We start from the raw sequence: 21,461 nt of genomic DNA, 5'->3' as shown, positions 1-21,461 counted from the left end.
TCTGAAAATACAGAGGCAGCAGTGAAATATAGCAGGGGAAGAGTGAACTTTGATCTAGGAGACCACCTAGAGAGCAAAACCAAAACCTTCTAGGCCTGAATTTAAAATGACTTCCCCATTTATCTGGAGCGATTCTTCTCCCTTGCAGTTTATTACAAAGGGTGGAGGAAGAGGAAGAGGGCTTTCATTCCACAGTCCTCTGGAAGCCACAGCTGAAACACTTTACCCTGCCAGACATGTAATTTAATTAAAAACCCCACAAAGTATCATCACATTTTATTTCATGTAACTGCTTTATGAAATACCACTTTCTGGACTCGACAGATGCAAATCTGTCTTTTAGTCTAATTTAAACATGCACTCTTTTTATGATTATCATATGACTGGTTATATGATGCAAGCTACAGAATACATCTATGCAGTTTATATGTCTAAGGCACAGCTCTGATAACATACTACACTTGTGTAATCTTCAGCAGCCACATCATTAGATATTGAATATTTTCCTCACAGTGGCAACAAACTTCTCATCTGTTGGCGGCTTCCTCTGGCTGCCCGGCTGCAAGAATTTTTTGATTGTTGGAATGTTGCTTATTCTTCCTTTAAAAGCCTGTAAGAAGCAGCAGGAAAGGCAATGAGAGTCAAGAAATCATAATTCCATCCTTTATTGCTTGTAAATTAGGTGACTTGGATTTTTACTTCTCAAACATACTTATTAAACAGAGAAAGGTTGTAGCTCCTTACAGCCAGCTCAGCACTCAGCATTTTCCTTTTTTTTTTTTTTTTTTTTTTAAAAAGGTGAAAAAACACACCCACAATATATTAGTCTTTCTGGAGAATCCACGTGTGAATATTCAAATCTGCAATACTGGTCCTGTGCAGTTATTTTATAGTTTCCCAAGAGAGTTCAGATTCATCTGGTAAAGGTGGAAGAAAAAAAGATAAAAGAAACTGCAAAAAGTCATAGCCTGAACCCAAATCCTGCAGATACATTTGGGCAAGGACAGGAATACCTCAGTGTAAAGCACCATGGAGGACAAGACATATGAAACTTAACAGCTCTTGTACATGATTTCTTCAAGATGTAGTTTTGCTAGCAAAAAGAGGACAGGATCTGCAGACACAACGGGCAACAGTCTTCCCCTCCTGAGGCTCACTGCCATGTTTAAAGACAAGGCAATAGCAGTTACAGGACCAAACTGGTAGCATTAGCAAGTGAATTCCTGCCAGCTGAGAACAGCTGGGAAAAGCAGAGCTGGAACAAGGTGAGCCCCCAGCAGCTTTGGGGACAAGGCAGCTTGCATGTGTCCAGGTTGCCGAGGCCAACAGAAGTAGACAGAGAACTGTCAGGCAAATAGTACTACGGTTCATAATGTTTAAACATCAATCAGCTTTTAAAACCAGGCAGTGGCATATGCATGTTATGTGCCATGTTGAGCTCAGAGGGTGACTAACCTGCAGCAGAGGGAATGCAGAGAGTATATCAGGTTTACATTCTTCTGCCATTAAAATGGCTTCCAGCAGGTGGATGTCTGCCCAGCTTAACTTGTTGCCAACGAGATAATCATGCCCATGGTCTTTTAAGGCCTACAAAATAGGAATAGATTTTTTAAAAGTCCTATAGAATGTAAGAATTTTATCTAGATATTTGATTACAGGCAGATTTCTACAAAAATCCACAACAGAACAAATCCATATGGGAATCTATATAAAGTTAGAAAGCTATAGGTGTTCTCACAACAAAAAATTCAATCAGAATTCATGTTTCAGTGTGCGTGGACCTGTCACTCACTAGAAACCAATGCACCAGGTAGCTGTAGCAAGTCCAGTCCCACAAGACAGACTTAAATAATTGAAAATAAACAGGGCCATAGTGACTCTGCTCATGTGTCCCTGCCCACAGCAGGGGTGTTAGAACTTGATCTTTAAGGCCCCTTCCAGCCCTAACCATTCTATGATTCTAAGAAGCACTCAGGACAGTTTACCTGAGTTAAGAGTTATGGGGAAGAAAATAAAAGTAAATTCCCAGCTGTTTCAGCAAAATCTGAAATTGTTCATTATAGTTTGAAACAAGTCAGGAATGAAGGAACCCACCCATCATCCTGTATGGGAGGACACTTCCACAGCAAACCACTGATGCAAGAATCACAGCCCACCGAAGCTACTAAAAGCTGTAATAGAGAAGTTGCAGTGAATGCTGCAGCACAGCTTCAGAGCAGTTACCATCCTTTCAGCTGACCTTCTTCCTGAAGACCATCACCCTTGTAGCAGAAGCAGGAGGAGGCAACATGTCTGTAGCTAATATACGCTAACGCTGCACTTGAACAACTAAAACTAGGACATCAGTCTGCGACTTTGGAAGCTGATTCCTCCTCCAGTACCATCTGCCAACTTTACAGTAACCTGACTGAGGCAAGGCTGATACCAGGGGGAATCAGCCAGCCCCTTTTCAGTGGTCTGTGGGGACAGGACAAGGGGCAATGGCTGCAAGTTGGAACATAGGAAGTTCCGCACCAACATGCGGAAGAACTTTTTCCCAGTGAGGGTGACAGAGCCCTGGGACAGGCTGCCCAGGGAGGTGGTGGAGTCTCCATCTCTGGAGATATTCAAGACCCATCTGGACGCCTATCTGAGTGATATGTTCTAGGGAGCTGCTTTGGCAGGGGGGTTGGACCCAATGATCTCTGGAGGTCCCTTCCAACGCCTACAATTCTATGATTCTCTGATTCACATGGTTATTTCCTATGCTGCTCTAACAAGGTCCAACACAACCTGTCTGTCAAAGCCACATGGCAACCGCTAAACTGAGCACTGGAACCAGACTGCCTGCAGTGCTGTATGTCACCTTCTGCCACTCTACCTGGCTGCTGAGCACAGGTAGCTAAGGATATTTTCTGTCAGGATTGCTAACACATGGACTGCAAACCCTTCTAAGATGAATCAATGGACAATTTAAACAGTGGGTACGGAAGGAGAACTATTAATCATTCTAAAAAAATTAACTAGGGTAAAAATCATTGAAGAGTTTGGCTGTGTCTTTACCACAAAGGAACAAGGATTATTTAACTTCTCTCCAGTGAGCCTACATACTAAAGCATAACACAACTGTAATTTATGACACCTAGGCACAGGTTTGGTGTTTATAAATTTGCTTTTTTACTTTTAATAACTTAAATACTTAATGTTGACTTCAAATATTTTAAAGATTAATGCATACAATCAGTCCCTCAGCACAGCCTTCCAGTGGTACGGCAGTGATCTGTACAAACTGATTACAGGAGTGCTGGCTGATGTTATGTGCCTTTTTTTTTTTTCTTTCCAAAGGGCAGCCTCTGAAGGTTTTGCTTGTGCACTTGCTTGTGCACTTCCTGTATTTTCTGAACAGACTTTGGCTGCCAGTGAACAAGGATTCAAGGTTGAAAACCAGCTCAGCTCTGAAACCACACATCATTGTACCCTTGGCACAGACTTCAGAGGACGCTCTGAGAAAGTGCTGTGAGAAAGTCTGCTTAGTAAAACCATACCAGGTACAAAAGGTAAAGTTACAAACAGAAGTAGGATAGTGAGACGAGGATGGTGGCTGGCTCAATTCGAACAGGAAAATGTTAATACCAAAAAAAACAGTTAACTGTCCTAAAGGGAAACAAACAAATAAAACCCCCCAAAACCAACAAAAAAACCCAAAACAAAACCACAGAAGGAACAGCAAGTTGCTACAAAATAGCAACTCGGTAACATCCAGGCTGCATTCCAGGGAGAAGCAGAGAACAACAAGTCCCCTCCTGACTAGTTCCTGGCCTTGCCAAGAAGACTCTTCATGTGCTCTATGTGGGGGTGGCAGGCATACCAGTGCTTTATCTAGTAGCTCATTAGAGGTAACTCTTCAGTCCATGCTAGCCAGTAAATCATTGCTTCATGCTTTTAAGCTAGATGCATCCTGTTTGCAGAGCCTCTTTGTGCACATTTAAACAGTGATTCAGAAAAAGACAGTAAGAGTCAGTAAATCTATAAAGTACTTAAGCAGTGGGTTTGAGAAAGATCACATAATTTGGTCCTTAATTAAAAAGGTACAATTATATTTAACACTGAACAGTGAGTGTGTTACTGTTTCAGGCAGTAAGTTCTGCAGGTTTGAATGATGAATTTATGCAAAATGCTAGGCACTATCAGCCACTAAACTAGGTTTAAAAAGTAGGATCTGCTCTTTGAGGAGTCTTGAAGAAGACAGCAAAGATACTCAGGACTGAAACCAGCCGAGGATTATTTTGTGTCCCTTTTTCCACATTGCTGAATACTGGATCCATCATACAGTCCCAGAGCTGTACTGTCACTTGCCTTCCGACAAGCGGGGACGGGGTTGGAACCTCTACCCAACTTTACTGTCTTCATGGACTCCTGGTGATTTATCACTTACCTTTTCATACACAGGAAAGTACCTGGTTGTAGCTCGTTCAATGATTAAGGCAAGATTCTTTTCTTTTGTGTCAGCTGGTTGAAAGGGAAGATACATAATCATGCCCATCAGGTCTGTTGTTCCCTCCACATACATATCAATCCTGAAACAAGTATTTGTATTTCACATTTATCATTTGAACATTCCATTTTAGTTATTTTCCTGAAAAACAATGCTGAAGTGATCACAGAGTGAAATGCTTATCGGTGAATCTAACGTTAAGACACTAGTTTGTTTTCTTGTTCTTCCACTTTAATTCCAAGTCAGGGTTTTTTTCAAAGCACAGATCTTAATATATAGGCTCACAGTGTCTGCAAGAAGCAAGGTATAAGTAAGAGCTTGTAACTGATGCCTTTAAAGTGGGGTCCACACTGTTCTCCATTGATAACCTATTCATTTATGCTATGGGAGAAAAGACTGCATATGCAAACCACACTAGAGAGAAAAAAATAGGTCTGAAGTCTAATCATGGAAGGATATGTCTACCAGCAGCCAGTTCTGACATGCTAGTCCATAATAATCCCCACAGCTTCTAGAGCTGCCCCTCCATTATCACAGAATACACCCTTCAGAGTAAATGGTAGTCAGTGACATTAAAGTCTTAATTGAACTTTTCATGAATTTTTTTAAAAGACTTCTCTTTTTGCTGCTTTTTTGTTCCTGTAATTATGACAATGCAAAGGATCCACAGCTTTCACAGCAGATGGAGTAGGGGAATCTTGGTTTAACTTCTGGTAGTATTAAGCCTTTTGTCTTATGTCTTTCTTTAATTAGCTGCGAAATAGTTGTCACATTTGGGAAAAAAAAAAAGGAAACTTGAATATAATAAAAAGGCATCGTTAGACTTTATTATTGTAGTAAAGTCCTGTAAATACCCAGCTTATTTGATGTCATAGACACCAGAAGTGCATTGAGCGTGAAGGTGGACATAACATTCTTACTATGTTGACAATTAACAATCATTTATCAATCACAAAGTCCATTCATCCGATTCTTGGATCTAAGGAGTCAAAGCACCAGCAGATATGTAAGCACCTCTACATGCAGATAGTTCACAACAATATTCTTCTCATAAATACTAAAAAACATGGAAGAGTATTAGAGAGGATAATATGCACTGTTACTGTACCATGCTCTCTCCTTCAGATCTTTCCCATAGAGGTTGTACTTGGCTGCTATGTAGCTGAGGATGGCTCTAGTCTGCACCATCTTCATCCCATCCATCTCAACCATGGGCACTTGCTGAAACAGCAGGACTCCATCTTGGGAAGAAAAAGCAGCAAACTACTCAGACTGCTGCAGTAGTACATTGAATCTGGGAAAGAAACCTGGTAACACACCAATACATTTCTAGTTCTGAGAGGTGAAAGCATCTGCAGGCAAGCAGGGACACAAAAACATTGGAGAGCGTCCAGAGGAAGGCAACAAAGATGGTGAAGGGCCTGGAGGGGAAATCTTATGAGGAGAAGCTCGAGTCCCTTGGTTTGTTCAGCCTGGAGAAAAGAAGACCAAGGGGAAATCTCATCATGGTCTATGGCTTCCTGACGAGGGGGAGCGAAGGGGCAGGCGCTGATCTCCCCTCTTTAGTGACCAGTGATAGAACCTGAGGGAACAGTGTGGAACTGCAACAGGGGAGGTTTAGGGTGGATATTACTGAGAGGGTGGTTGGACACTGGAACAGGTTCCCCAAGGCAGTGGTCACAGCACCAAGCTCGACTGAGTTCAAGAAGCATCTGGATGATGCACTCAGTCCCATGCTCTGCCTTGGCTGGCTCTGTGTGGAGCCAGGAGATGGACTTGATGATCCTTATAGGTCCCTTCCAACTCTTAAATCTTCTCTTTACAGGTCACATATGGGAGGTCTTACAAAGACCTCACATATTTTCCTTTTGTTCTATTGGAGTGAGTTTCTGTTTAGGGTACAGTTTATAGACTCACCATTGCGTAATTTTTCTAGGTCTTCCTTTTTTTCTATGAACTCTTCCTCAAACTGAAAAGCAGGCAGAAAACAACACTGTGTCACTCCAAAGGCAATGGGGAGTGGAAGGGAGTTTCACTTCTTGTGACTGTGTTGCCACCCTACTCCAATTCCTCATCTCTGCTCCGGCCAATAACCCAGGACTATAGTGTCCCCAACCCCCCAGTAACATAATGCTTTACACTGCAAAAAAACCACTTCCTTCATAATAAAGACCAGCCTACTTGCCTGCAGAAACAAAAGACACAAAATCATTCACTTAAAAGCATCTGATGCCACGTGAAATAATTAGGACAGTTTAGTAAATTCTACCTCTGTTACACAGCATTTATCTCCCTCTTTATCCCTGCTTTTTTTTTGCCTTTTTTTATTCCAGAAGGACATTTGAATGATCTTGCTTCCTCAGCATTTGTGCTCTGCAGTTTCTTTGTCTCTAATACTCACAAATGAGCCCCATTTAAAAGGCCTTTTATTTATATAAATACCTTCTGAGGAAATAGTTTGAAAGCACCATATTGAAGCAAAAATTACACATAGAAATTAAGATGCCTTAGGACAGTTTTCACCTGATGTTAATCCAGATAGCTCCCCCACTGCCTTCGGGGCAGCTTTGCTGATCTATGCTATTCAGCTCCTGAGGCAAAGAACAAGAAGCTCTTTTTTTTGAGACACTGTGACAAAGTTTCTCATGTGGTAGCATGGTCTTTCAGTTGAGAGCAATCACAAGACACAGAAATATCATTCAGAAAAAGTCAGAGATACACAGTTCTGTTCTCTAGCAACAATTTAAGATCTCCTCAGCTTAAAGTACATTTTAAAATGGCACTTAAAAATTCACTTTGTACATTAAAATCCTTTTACTGGGCAAGTGTTGCTCAAGGACTACATTAAATAAACACAACTTGAGACACTGCATCACTGAATCTAAGTATTCTGCATCACAACACGTGATGTTGTGCATATCTCTAAGCATACATGTGTCTGGGAAGCCTTTCCAAAGAACACTCATTTTAATCACAGATTAATCTCATCACCTTACACAGAAAAGACACAAACCTCAACCCCAGCTGCTGCTAGCAGCCACCGGATTGACTCCATCTTCCCCCTTCCCTTGGTGTAGTGCAGCTTGGGTTTCCCTGCCATGACTTCAGAGTCCTTGTTTCCTGACAAATTCAAGAAAATGAACATGTTTTAATTTAGCATTTGCAACATTCCACTCCAAACTACTAAATACAGTTTGATCAATGTGAGAGCATCAGGGCAATCAAGAGCTGGGTACCTGGGCCTGATTCAACCAAGTTTCCTGTGGATTGGTGGGAAAAAAAGTAAAAGCACACACTGCCAGGAGAATATCCAGTGATTCAAAGGAGAATCATGATAGAATGTAATAAGCACCTACTAAGCCATATACATATCTTTAACAATATTAACAGAGCTTTAAGAGCTCATAAGAGCTTTACAGCCAAAACTGAATTGTATGTTTTTCCCAAATAAATACATTTTTAACCTTGCAGTGATGCAATCTATTCAGAAGGCACTGGGTTTTGTGACAGCATCCATATGATACCAAACATGAAAGTGTTCAATGTCAAACTGTTTCACAAGAACACCAACCCAGAGACACCTGCACTACCCTGCATCTTTCATTATGAGGTTTCAGAGCCCTGAGCTGCTGTGCCTTTACGAATATGAGCTTATACCAGCAATATATATTCTGCCTTATAATTCATTAGGCCTTGCTGTCTTCCATACTTAGCTATTTCTGTTTTGACCATTAGTCAAATAACAGTATGTCCATCACAGGGAACACAGACAAACTTCAAGACCAATTTATGAACAACAGTTAAACTGCAACAGGCATTTATATCCTATTTGTACTGAAAACTTAACTTTAAAATCAAAACCAAATAAATGAGACTATGATCTCTGTTGGGCAGATAGGGCCTGGTCAATGCCCCCAGCTGCAGAGGGCCTGAAGTCAGCCCATCAGATGACAGCACCGGGGGGAAATACTTCCAAATTTCACTAATGCCAAGGGCAGTCACATGCCAGAGTATGAACCTGGCAACTGATGCAAGCTTGTCTAGTGCTGGAAACAAAGCTAAAGCTGTACTCTTATCACTAATGGGTCCCTGAAGAATGAAGCCGATTTAATAAGAGGACAGAGTCACAGACTAACAGAGTGCTTCATCATTAGGCCAAGGTTTTATCTGTTTACAGGCAGGCTTGTTTATTCTTGCATAGACTTCACAGTGCATAATTGAGCCACAAAGTGGAAATGTTGGCCATAATCCCAAAGGCATCAATGAGGCACAAACAGTAAATCAGTGAGAAGGGAGACTGCATCCCTGGCCTTCTACACTGAAGTCCTTTGTGTTGGGTGGTATCTTCAATAGGCCATATAAGGAACAGCCACTGCTCTGCTAGGGCCTGGACTCATGGGAGAACCCTGGCACCCCAGTACAAAATACAAGTTTTCAAAAACACTGCTCAGCTTCCACCTAGCCCTGGCAATGCCTACACCTCTGTAGTCTCTTCTAACAAAGTTCTCCTGATAGATAAATATGTGCTTGATAACAAAGACTTGACTATGTCTTGGCAGTTTAGAGTTGTCATCAAGTCTGGATGCTTAGCTAGCTTCCTATGACCTGAATAGCAATAGGGTAGAAGTAGTTGATCATCTCAACTCCACTCCATCAGAGAGAACATGACTTGGGCCCCTCACAGCTTGAACAAGCACTCTAACCTCCAGCACGTGGGATCAAGGCTGGAAAACACACTACAAGGCCAGGCTAGCATAAGCAGAAAGAGCAAACTCCCCTGACCTCTTCCCAAAGCTGAGGTAGAGCTGCTAGTCAGAGCCCTGCTTGCCAGTGTCAGCTGTTTGCCTCCAAGCAGCTGGGAAAGCTGAAGAGCAGAGCAAACGGAAAAGAGCAGAAATTTAGTGGGAAAAAGTCCAGCTATCAACATAACCTGTTCGTGAGAGTTTCCCGGGGAGACTGGCCACGGGTTGAGGCTTTTTGTGCCGGTAAGAAAGTTTTCCCGGAACTCCACTCTTAAGGACAGACTTGGGGCTTAAACTGAATGCTTACACAGGGTTGCAAAGTACTTCGGTGACTCCGCTTTGCAATGCAAATATCCCTTTATAAAGCAGTGAGCCATGAAACATAGCAAAGTTGTTTAATGGCCTTTCTTGAATAGCAACAGTGGACCTGAAAAGAAATCACAAACTTTCTTAATGTTCTACTGTGTGTGACTTTCCTTGGACCCCTGCCAGGCAGTTTTCAAGAGCAACCAGATGCTGCTGTGAACACTGCATTAAAAAAATCATGCTGTTTTGTCCAAAACAATTCAGGCAATAACCTTCCCGTGTGTCGTTCCCAGCCGGCAGCTAAGCACATAGCCACTGACTCACTCCTACACCAGTGCCATGGGGAGAAAAATTGGAAGAAAAAGGTAAAACCCACAGGCTGGAACAAGGACAGTTTACTGGGACAGCAAAGGAAGAGGAAAGTAACAATAACAATACTAATAAAAGAACACACAAAAAGTGATACGCAATGTAATTTGCTCACCCTATGCTCAGCCTGTCTCCAAGCATCCACTCCTTCTCCCCAGCCAGTTCCTTTTCTATACTGGGCACATCATGGTATCGAATGACCCCCTTGGCTAGCTCGGGTCAGCTTTCCTGGCTGTGTCCCCTACCAGTTCCTCGTGAAAATTAACTCTATCCCAGCTGAAAACCAGGAGGCAGTAAGAAACAAGTAAATGAAAGCAAGAACAAGCTCATCAACTACTGTAAGATCTCAGGCTTTCTTCCTGTTGGGCAGCGGACCCCAGAGCAGTGCCCTGCGATGCTCCGTCCCTGGGGCTGCTGGCGCGGAATGAGCCCACAGCGCCGGCCTCCTCCCGCACTGAGCCTGGCTCCATCTCAAAACCACCTTCAGACTGTGACTGCTCACCAGCTTGTGTTTCACCCTGGCACTCAGGCCCAGCCTGGACTGAAAAGCGTTCCGGCCACCACCCGAGCATGGAGCAGCGCTGGAAGGAGGTGAAAGGCAAACTACCCCAAGAGATCTTAACGCTTCAGCTCAAAACAGCAATTCCTCTTCGGGTTCCCCGCTGATCCTACCCAGAGCCGGTCACAAACCCGCTCTACAGACACACACCGTGCCCGGCACGGGTCCCTGCCGCCGGGGAGCAAGTGGGGGGCAACCCCTGGACAAACACCCTCCAAACTCGCTCCTGAAGTAATGACCGGTCAGTCACGCATCTCGCCTTTCACCCTCCCCGCAGCGGCCGCCCGCAGCCCCCGCAGATGGGCTCCTTCCCTGCCGCCCCCACCTGCCCTGCCGTGCCCCACACCTGGCCGCGGGGGGAAACGCGCTCCTGCGGCTCTACCGAGCAACGCGCGGCCCGGCGGCGGCCGGGAGGGGAGGCACACGGTCCCGAGTTGAGTCGGGGAGCTGCTGCCGGCTCCTATGCCCCGTCGCCTCTCGCCACGTTGTGCAGCAAAGTCGCACCCTCCGTCGGACCGAGACCACCCTCCCTCCGTCCCCCTCGCCCGCCGCCGCGCGTACCCTCCGCACGGCCCGCACCGCCGACTGAGGACCCAGCCCAGGCAGCTCCGCGCCGACTGCCCTCACCGCCCCCCGGCCCGCCGAGAGACGCCGCCCCTCCCCTCAGCCGCCTTGCCGGGCGGCCTGCCCACTGCCCGCTCCGGCCCTCCCTCGAGCCTGGTGTCGGCTGCTTCACCGCGCTGGGGCTCCGGAGCCCGGCTTCCCGCAGCGAAACCGCATCCCTAAGCCAAGCCGGCAGAAAAGCCGCTTCAGCCTTGTCCCTCAAGTTCTGTGTAGAGACTGGGCTGGCTTCATGGTCGGCAGTGTGCTGAGGTTGCACCCCGGAGATACATGGCAGCCGGGGCAGGAGGGGGCAAGAGAAAGGCTTTGAGGCCCCCGCGGTGGCAGTGGGGTCACAGCAATGGTGTAACCGGGGTGAAAGGCCTGGGCCGCTGTCCCTGTGCGAAGGGTGCCCAGCTGTCGGTGCGCCAGAGGCACTGGCCGTGCAGGGGTCATGTATGGCAAGCCAGGCAAGGCAGGCCGAGGACATCAGAAAGAGCTTCTTCGAATACAGTGCAGAAAACCTAATGCTGGAGGCAATCGAGGCCCTCTGTTGAATGAGCAGGGTGCCCTGTGACTGAGGATAACAAGTAAGGCAGAGTTACTGAGCGCCTTCTTTGCCTCTGTCTACACTGCTGGAGACTGTTTGCAGGAGCCCCAGGTGGCTGAAGCACTGCAGGAAGTCAGGATAAACGACAAGTCAGCCTTGGTTGATAAGGACCGGGTCAGGGATGAATTAAGCCATCTAGACATCCATAAATCCATGGGTCCTGATGGGATGCACCTGAGGGTGCTGAGGGAGCTGGTGGAAGTCACTGCTAGGCCAATATCCATCATCTTTGCTAAATCCTGGAAAATGGGAGAGGTACCTGAGGACTGGAGGAAAACAAATGTTACTCCAGTCTTCAAAAAGAGCAAGAAGGAGGAGCAGGAGAACTACAGACTGGTCAGCCTCACTTCCATCCCTGGAAAGATGATGGAAAGACTTATCCTTGGTGCTGTCTCTAGGTACATCAAGCATAAGAGGGTTGTTAACAGCAGTGACTACGGTTTTACCAAGGGGAAGTCGTGTTTGACTAATCTAATAGCCTTTTATGAGGATGTAGCCAGGTGGAGAGATGATGGTAGGGCAGAAGATTTGGTCTACCTTGAGCTCAGCAAAGCATTTGACACTGTCGTGGTTTTGCCTCAGCTGAGAGTCAGGCACTGTGCAGCCACTCACTCTTTAAGGGGGTGGGGGAGTGGGGCAGGGTGGAAATTGAGGGAGGGGTTCTGGTGGACAGCAGGATGACTGTGAGCCAGCAGTGTGCCCTCATGGCTAAGAAGGGCAATGGCATCCTGGGGTGTATTAGAAGGGGTGTGGTTAGGAGGTCAAGATAGGTCCTTCTCCCCCACTACTCTGCCTTGGTGAGACTGCACCTGGAATATTGTGCCCAGTTCTGGGCCCCTCAGTTCAAGAAGGACATAGAACTCCTTGAAAGAGGCCAGCATGGGGCCACCAAGAAAATTAAGGGAGTGGAACACTTTCCTTATGAGGACAGGCTGAGGGAGCTGGGCCTCTTTAGCCTGGAGAAGAGGAGACTGAGGAGTGATCTTATTAATGTTAATAAATATGTAAAGGGTGAGAGTCAGGAGGATGGAGCCAGATTCTTCTCAGTGATGGCCAAAGGTAGGACAAGGGGCAAAAGGTACAAGCTGGAGCAGAGGAAGTTCCATGTGAATAGAAAGAGGATCTTTTTCACTGTGAAGATGACAGAGCACTGGAACAGTCTGCCCAGAGAGGTTGTAGAGTCTCCTTCTCTGGAGACATTGAAAACCCACCCGAATGCGTTCCTGTGTGATTCAGTCTAGGTGATCCTGCTCTGGCAGGGGGCTGGACTAGATGATCTTTCGAGCTGCCTTCCAACTCCTGATGTTCTGTGATTCTATGGCAGACCTGGCAGACATGGCCAAGGTTACCAGCTGGAATTTCTGAGGCTTTGATGAGGCAGGAGGGAAACAGCTCTTGCCTATGAACAGCAACTCCAGTGAATACATGCAGTTGGGTTCTTTTTTTCGTTTCTTGTTTCTAAAAACCGTTTGGCATTTCTTATAAAGGAAACATTGGTGTCAGCATGAATTTTAGTACCCTGAGTTTGCCCGTTTTAAAACTGCCAGTGCTAGAATATTAATTGTTTTTTGGGCACTGGCTGTTTATTTGGTGTTTAAATATGAATACACATATTTTTGTATTCAGTTTTCATGATAGTGTCCCAGTCGTAGAGCTTGATTTAAGTAATTACAGCATACAAATTGTGCACAACTTACACTTGAGTTTAATATAAAGTGAACATGAAGTCCCACATTTCAAGGTCTCACTAGTACCTGACAACAATCTGACTCCTTCAAACAGTAAGGATTTTTTTTTGTGGTGACAAACATTTGTCCCTCAGTCAAGTCTGCAAAGTGGTTTTAGCTGCTACAGTAGACTTTTTTAAAAAGTAAATAGTGATGAAGCTCCAATACGAGTGTTTAAATGTCTACTGACAGAATGGAGGTGCAGTAGGACCTATGGTCTCAGTGTACTCCAAGTTCAGAGGAACACTGGATCTAAACCTTTCACCCCATCAAACCAGAGCCTGCAGGCTTTTCCTGGCATTTCCCAAAACAGGGGCATCACCCACTGTTAGCTAAGCTCTTTTCATTTTCCATCAGCTCTTGGGAATGCCAGCAGGACTGAGCCAGAGAGCCCTTAGGTTTTAAGCAGCAGCAATAAGCCATTGAACAAACTGGTTTTGAGTGTCAGTAGTAAGACTTTATTTCAGGTGATCTCTTAAGTAATTTAAGACATCCCGTATTGTGCAGTGTACTCCCTCATTCAACAAACTATTTCATTTGCTGATATGCTCACTTGAGCTTGCTTTGGTAGTGTTTGCAGGAGGCTAAAACCAGTCCTGCAGCTTAGGAAAGAGATCAGAGAACTTCTCGCTATTTTCATGAATTCCCCTTTGCAAACACAAAGACAATGAAATAGAGTTTCTGTGGGTGTAGGTTTCTGCTCAGTAGAAAATTTTCATCACTTTTGGGAGGTCTTTTTCTTGTAGTGGTGGTTTCCTCTGGCTGCCAGGCTGCAGAAATTTCTTTATTGTGGGCATATTGCTTGTTCTTGCTTTGAAACTCTGCAAAACAAAAGCAAAACAGCACTGTTCTTAAGAACAATGGTAACTGTTGGCCTTTTAGATGTTATGCATGCTCTGAAAAGAACATTATGGGTTGATCCTGCAGAAGGATCTATACGGTTCATCTTATTGCTTTTGGGGCAGAAGGTTACAATGACCATCAGTATTTGACACCAGCTAAAAGTACTTGGGATATCTGATTTTGATTTTTGTCTTTCACTTCTTTTCTAACCCCCCGCTCCCCCATATTTCTCAGCCAGTTTAAATCAGTGGTCCCACTTTGATTCGTTGTCCATTAAAACTGTCCATTCTATTACCTGCAAGAGAGGAAAATTGGCAAGAAGATCAGACTTGCACTCTTCTGCCATTAAAAGGGTTTCAAGTAATTGCACATCTGCTCTGCTAAACTGGTTGCCAACAAGAAAGTCTTGTCCGTGGTCTTTCAAAACCTAAAACCAGAAAAACAGAAGTTTAGGGTTTTTTTTTTTTGCTCTGTGTGATCTTCAAAGCAAGGTCATACACTGCATGGAGTTACCCTTGAAAGAAGGAAAGGCAATAAGAACATCTGCAGTACAAACAAATGATCTGACCCCACGGTCACCCTAGGCATAACTTATCAGTCCTTTCTCTTCTGCATTTCTTCCTGGCAGCACAGTTGTATCCCTCTTGCTTTCACCTCATGTAACCAGTGCTTCTGTGGTGATTTATAGGATACAGCCATCACTGCAAATGCCTAAACCAAATTTACAAGAGGCTTAAGTTCAGTCCAAGGCATAGCAAGAGTATGTTGGAGTCTTTCAACTTATGGGCAGCTCCTTCTCACCTGTTTCTTCTTCAAGGTTGTGAATATTGCATTCGGAGCTCTCCACATGTAACCTGTGCCTCGTGGTCCTGACACCCAGCTAATCCATCCTTCCTTTTGTTACAGGAGGAGCTGTAATGCTTTTGCATAGCGTGTGTGGCAGAGGGGGTCCTGTACTTCAGGAGGAACTTTACATCAAAGCTGACACCAAGAGTGGATTTTGTACTTAAACAATGTGGACCTTTGGGGAGCTCAGTGTGTCCTGGGTTTTTGCAGCTCTGCATCTCTCCTAGATTTCTACCACCCTCTGTCCCCTCATTTGTCCATCTTCATCCCACTCTCAGCCCCACCAAAACTACATCATTCATATTTAAGTGGTAAATTTTTTTCCCCCTTCTGTTTTCCTAATAAAAATGGTTTGTGTGGATCCAGGGTGGTGTTTCAGGAAAACAATATTAATTGTAGAAGCTACTACATCTTTTCCACGTACCTTCTCATAGACTGGGAAGTATCTGTTTGTGGCCTTGTCCACAATAGTAGCAAGATGTTGCTCCCTTTTATCCGCTGGCTGCAAAGCGTGGGCCATGAGTAACTCGTTCAGATCCATCATTGCTTCCACGTACATGTCGATCCTGAAAGGAACAGATCCAGTTGGACAAGTCAAACAAAGCAGGTCTGAATAACACAATAGATACTGGCATAACCCCACTGAGATGCTGGGAGCTCTCCACCTTTTCTCTTGAGCACACATAGTTTGGAGCAGTATCCCCCCAGGGTGCAGTAGGTTCAGGTGGGGGGACCATGGGTAAAAGACAAGAGCAAAGTGCCTAACCAAAGGCTAAAAGACTGTCCCCCTACCATTTTTCACTAGGGGTGATAGTTCTTTGTATTGAGTGGTTTTTTTGAATGTTAGTACAAAATTGGCATATGTGTCCTCCAACCTCATGCTAAATGTCCCATCAAACATGGTAAGTTCAACAGTGGGTCTGTACAACTTCTGACAAATACCTTGAAATGTGAAACATGTAAGAAATAATGAGGCCAAACCATGTACCCTAGGAGCCCTGTCCTTTAATAACCAGTTACTCATTCTAATTCCTGGTTGTTAGAGAAGTTTTTTGTTTCCATCAAAGACATTTCTCTGAATTTGATGTGGTGACAATGCCTGCTGCTGACAACTGTATGTGACAGTGAAAAGCAGCATCAGTAAGGCAAACTGCCCTCCTAATGACTGTATTGACCTATGATCTTATTGAACTCCCTTGCGCCGTGCTGCCTGTCTAATCTAGCCAGTTATTACTGCTGTAGATACCACCCACAGTCATGGTCAGCACGAGCTACATGGAAAGCTGCTGCTTTACTCTCAAGCTAACTGTGAGCTGGGAAATTCCTGGGTTGTGCAGAGGTAGTATGAACCATAGTCTAATAAAGGAAGGTAATGCTGTTACAGTACAGGGCTCTCTGCTTCACGTCCTTCCCGTAGAGGTTGTACTTCGTGGATATGTAGTTGCTAATGGCTCTGCTCTGCACCATCTTCATCCCATCAATCTCCACCATGGGGACTTGCTGAAACAGCAGGGATCCATCTAGAGAAAAGGTGACAAGTCTCTGAGTGAAAATCACTAATGGGTGTTTGGCAAAGTAACAATGTGTGTTATGTTTTAGAATCACAGACACATTTAGCTTGGAAAAGACCTTTAAGTTCATTGAATAAAACTGTAAACCTGACACTGCCAAGTCCACCACTCAACCATGTCCCTAAGTCTTTTAAACACCTCCATGGGTGGTGACTCAACCACTTCCTGGGCAGCCTGTTCCAGTGCTTGACAACCCCTCCTGTGTCAGTAGCACTCATTCTCATGACATGGTATGGAAAACGCTTAGCATGAGACCAAGAACCATTTCTTCATGACATAATAACTTTATATTCCAGCAATCATCTTCTTAAGCTTCTTCAGATCTGAGGAAGCACCCAAACGCAGAACTTTGAGCAGTCACACACTAAAAAAGGCAAGTCCTGCGCTGCATGGCCCTAACTCAGGTGATTTTCATGGAGGTTAATACAGATGAGGACTGAAGGATCTGACCCATAACGAGCCAATGTCTGTCCTGTTTTGTTAATTATTATGGAAAACTGCACTATTTAAGGGTTTGTCGACATTTACTGTGAATATAAATGCATATAATACTATATCTGTGACTACTATATTGACTTTATACAGTGACAGACGTCTGCACAGGTGTGAAGCAGGGAATAATGGATTTCATGAGATTCCTGCAAGAGACAAATATCACTTGGTGTGAGACTGTAGCCATGTAAATCCCTTACTAGTCTGCAGAAGTCTTATTTTAGCAAGGAAGACCTCAAAACACTTCCAATAGTCCATCAGAGAAGCCAGTCAGAGTATTTACTTTATGGAACCATAATTGTTGACTCAAATAACTGATCAGCCCCATCCATCTTTGTACGCACTGTAAGGCAAGCATGCAGAGGGACTGCCTGCATCCAGGACACATTTTCTTTTACCCCTGTGGCTCAAAATACTTTTTGAAAGGTGGCAGAGTGACTAAGTCATCCTTCCCAAAGGAGAGCAGGACTACAAAAGCCAACCCCAGCTCACACTTCTTTGAAAAGACAAGTGAACTTGAAGAGCACAGACATGTAACTAGGTGGCTTAGCTCGAAGAGGGGCATTGGAGCAAATGGTCTAGAGAGGTTCCTACCAACCTCAGCCCTTCTGTGATTCAGTGATGGCTGAAGCAAATGGGTGGATGAGCCCATCCAACACACAGCAGAGTGCATCTGTGATACATCATGTGCAACCCAGTCTAGATTTTCTCTTTAAGGTATTTGGGTGTTTTAAGACAAATAATTGTTGCTGTTACTATCATTATCATCATTATTGTTAGCATTATCTCATTATTAAAAAGTGAAGGAAACTTACCCTTCTGTAACTTTATCAGATCATCTTTTGATTCCAGAAAATATTCTTCAAACTGCAGGAAATAATAAAAAAAAATTTCAAATCAGGTATTTTTAAAAACTTGTTTTGCCTTTGTCACATCCTCTCCTCTTCCCTCTCACAAGTGGTTCATATTTTTGTGCAAGTAAGATTTTGACTAGAGCTCAGGTGATTGCAAGGCACAAAGCCCTGCCTGCTGAGTAAACGAGGACCACAACACTTCTGGTGTCAGTGCTACAAGGGATGGTGCAGGCAGAGGAGAGGACAGGTAAATTCTCACTGCAGCAGCACAAGCTGGCAAAAGGAGGGATGAAAAGATCATGAGCTCATGCGCTCTGTGCAGCTTTCTGGCACGTTGCCCATCACCATGACAGACTCACAGCTCTTAAAACACACAGATCTCCACGCTTCCTCTCCAGTTCAGTATCAGAAACTATTAGAAGGAGCGTGGGGTATGTGTGAGTTATACAGTACGTTCAGAGGTAAGCTACACTGTAGTAGGCACAGTATTTTGGGGGTTTTTTTTCCAACTTTGGACATTGGAATTTAACTGAAGCTCTTCAGAACTGGAAGTGCTTGACCCAGCCTGATCAGAAGATAAGAAAACAAGTTCTGCTGCTGTGGCTTTAATTTTTTTCTTTCACTAGCTACAGGGGAAAGAGGCATCTGTGACTCAGTCAGTCAGCTTGGCGAACGGCGCTTGGAAGTGAAATGGGAACTTGTGCCCCTGCGTCGGGTAAGCTAGCAGTCACTTCTGGCATGGTCAGCAGTGCACTAAATGCAGCGCTTGAAACTGCTGGGCAGTTACTTGTTCTTTACAAGGAACAGTAAAAATATGTGTTTGTCATATGCTGTTAGTATAAAAGCCAGAGACAAACCTCAACGCCAGCTGCTGCGAGTAGCCACCGTATCGTTTCCATTCGCCCGCGCCCGTTGAAGTAGTGCAGCTTGGGCTTCCCAGCCATGTTGCTACGTGCCTGGTTTCCTACTGTCTGAAATAAAGAAGCAAGTTTTGCAAAACAAAGATGCAGAATGCTGGGTTTGAGTCTCCTAGCTGGTTCTCAAGCATTCTTTCAAAGCTGTCGTGTTTGAAACCACTGATCTATGGTCCAAGGTTCGCATAGTTTAGTGGAGGAGGGAAAAGACTATATTAAGAGAGTGCGTTGTAACGTTTTACCTTAAGATATCTTTTATATGTGCAATTTAATTAAGCAGAACTCTGTATTGAGAGCAATTGGCCCTCGTCAAAGAACAAGCAAATCAAACCCATTCTCACCTCAAAGCATTCCACTCTGACAAAAAAGCAGGGTGTGTGCGATACACTGCTCAATTTACTTTGGCATTATCTCAGGATACAGTTAACTGTTTAATCAGATACACAATATAACCTCAGTAATTGCAGTACTGTCTCCAGCACCCATTATGCTCCACTGTCAAGTGACAGGGAGGATTTCCCCCCCCCCCCCCCCCCCCCCCCCCCATTGTAAGCATTCAATCTCATTTACAACACACTCCCGGCTCCTCTCATTTCTTTAGGCATGCACCCAAAGACCTGCAGTTTAGTTTTTGTCTCTGGTGACATTGGATTTGCCTTTACCACAGACAGAGCTGGAGTGCAATACCTGCTCCGTTCAATTCCAACATCTTGCTGGAACTTAAAGCAACCACAGTTTCTAGACAGACTGTCATCATCCCCCACACCCCCCCATTCCAAACCACTGCTTGCACACCAGCAGCAAACATGTAGACAGTGCCTACCTTATACCAGTTTCACAGCTATTAACACTTTGCCAACAATATAGCTGAAGCATTAAGAGCAGTAAAAGCAAATGGCTAAAAATCCCCTCTATTTCCCCTGTAAATAACGTGACATCTTCTCTACAATAGGAAGAAGGGGTCAGAGGAAGCACTCCATGCTTCTAAGATTTAAATCTGTTTTTCTTACATCTGTACAATACATACATACAAGCAGTTGATTAATAATTTAACATTTTATGCACATAACTACGTTAGTAAATAAAATATATGCAATTATGTAATCCAGAAAATCCATTCACTGACTTGCTTTCAAATACACCAACTCCCAATGCACAGCCAAATTCCAAAAAGCTTACCTTGTGCACAGTGTAACTCAGGCTAAGCTCTCACTAGCTTTGCCTGGAGATTATATAGGTCTGTAGCCCCTCCTACAAAGAGAATTGCCAACAGTTGTCTACTGATGAAAGTCTCCTCTTTCTGAAACAAATAAACCCGATTAGGGTTTAGTCACTTCTCACCCACAGAAAACAAATCCTTGACTAATGCTGACTATGTATGAATGTAAGATTCACAAGAGGTCATGATCCCTGGGAACATCTGCGACAGCAGAAAATTGTGTGCTCCCAATTTTCATCATTTACAACATGCTAGTTAAAAATAATCAGAGTGGCTGAAAAGTTCACAATATATATATATATATATAAAAATATTGTGATAGCAATCAAAATTTTAATATTTTATGATTTAGTACTTTTAACAGGTTGCCATTTTACATCATCTACACATCAGCTAATTCAGCCTGAATCTTTCATAAGCTTCCCTTCCTTAGGGGTGGGGGATATTCTTTCAGGACGTTTTTTCTGCTGAATTTCTTTCCTGGACATACAAGGGGTTTGTTCTCTTTTTCTGTCAAAAAAGTTTCCCTGAATTTGACCTGGTGAAAATGCACACCAAAGACAACTGCAGGAGACAGTGAATGAAGAGAGACATCAGAAGCCAAACTAGACAAACTGCCCTCTGCACTCCTCACTGCTTTCTTTTGATAAGTCTGTTGATTTCCAAGAGTCAATACAGTACAAACTCCTGTGCACTGGGGTGCATGTCTAATCTAGCTGGTTAATATTGTTGTAGCCATCGCCAGTAGTCAAGGTCAACGTGATATAAAAAATCTGCTGAATCACTCTGAACATAATTATGATCTGGAATATTCTTCCCTTATTACACAGGGGGTCGCACAAATTGGAGTCTGTCAAATGAAAAAATGAGTTGTTACAGTACAGGGGGCTCTCTCCTTCAGGTTCATTCAGGTTCATAGATGCGCTTTGCTGCTCTGTAGCTGAAAATGATCCTCATCCCATCAGTCTCCACCAATGGGTGCCTGTTAGACCAACGTGTTCCATGCTTGACATCAAAATCAGCAGAATTCTTTAGAGTTCTAACTGCAGAAAGATGAGGCATCAAAACAGTCACCACTGCAACGCCTTGTCTTTCAGGAGGTGCCCAGTCCCCAAATGGAGCACTCAGTACTCTCTGTGGCACATGAGGAGAGTCAGGCATCACAGAAGGGGACTGCTCACCGACAGCACGTCCTATAGCCTCTGCACTCTGGGTTCATTCTGCCCCCTTCTTGCCTCTTGGGGAGCTTCCCTCTGCAGCCCCAAAAGCCTGCAGCAGGGCTCAGTTACCTTGCAGAGAGGTGTCCATGCTGCTGTGCATGCCTCAGAGTGTCTG

At 44.3% G+C, this 21,461-nt stretch overlaps 2 protein-coding genes across 5 annotated transcripts; both read right to left on the bottom strand.

The window, feature by feature from the left end:
• Window positions 1–239: 239 nt before the first annotated feature.
• On the bottom strand, window positions 240–11,078 carry LOC311190629 (glutathione S-transferase). 3 transcript variants are annotated; one of them, XM_084262605.1, is made up of 7 exons: window positions 11,012–11,078; window positions 7,488–7,594; window positions 6,392–6,443; window positions 5,583–5,715; window positions 4,415–4,556; window positions 1,456–1,587; window positions 240–610 (listed from the first exon to the last, which is right to left on the bottom strand). In XM_084262605.1, exons 2-7 carry the CDS (start codon window positions 7,572–7,574, stop codon window positions 488–490), a joined length of 669 nt encoding a protein of 222 aa, XP_084118731.1. In that variant the 5' UTR covers window positions 7,575–7,594; window positions 11,012–11,078; the 3' UTR covers window positions 240–487. The 3 variants fall into 3 exon arrangements, with proteins under 3 accessions (XP_084118731.1, XP_084118733.1, XP_084118732.1); XM_084262607.1 differs by lacking the exon at window positions 11,012–11,078 and adding an exon at window positions 10,797–10,816; XM_084262606.1 differs by lacking the exon at window positions 11,012–11,078 and adding an exon at window positions 10,007–10,131.
• Window positions 11,079–13,800: 2,722 nt separating this feature from the next.
• Window positions 13,801–20,108, bottom strand: LOC311190630 (glutathione S-transferase-like). 2 transcript variants are annotated; one of them, XM_084262608.1, is made up of 7 exons: window positions 20,087–20,108; window positions 18,851–18,964; window positions 17,955–18,006; window positions 16,464–16,596; window positions 15,501–15,642; window positions 14,526–14,657; window positions 13,801–14,208 (listed from the first exon to the last, which is right to left on the bottom strand). In XM_084262608.1, exons 2-7 carry the CDS (start codon window positions 18,935–18,937, stop codon window positions 14,089–14,091), a joined length of 666 nt encoding a protein of 221 aa, XP_084118734.1. In that variant the 5' UTR covers window positions 18,938–18,964; window positions 20,087–20,108; the 3' UTR covers window positions 13,801–14,088. The 2 variants fall into 2 exon arrangements, with proteins under 2 accessions (XP_084118734.1, XP_084118735.1); XM_084262609.1 differs by having other exon boundaries at window positions 18,851–18,960; window positions 20,087–20,094.
• Window positions 20,109–21,461: the final 1,353 nt, after the last annotated feature.

The sequence above is a fragment of the Gallinula chloropus genome (assembly GCF_964237585.1).
Source record: "Gallinula chloropus genome assembly, chromosome: 3".
Lineage (NCBI taxonomy): Eukaryota > Metazoa > Chordata > Aves > Gruiformes > Rallidae > Gallinula > Gallinula chloropus.
This window is presented reverse-complemented; position numbering and strand designations above follow the sequence as displayed.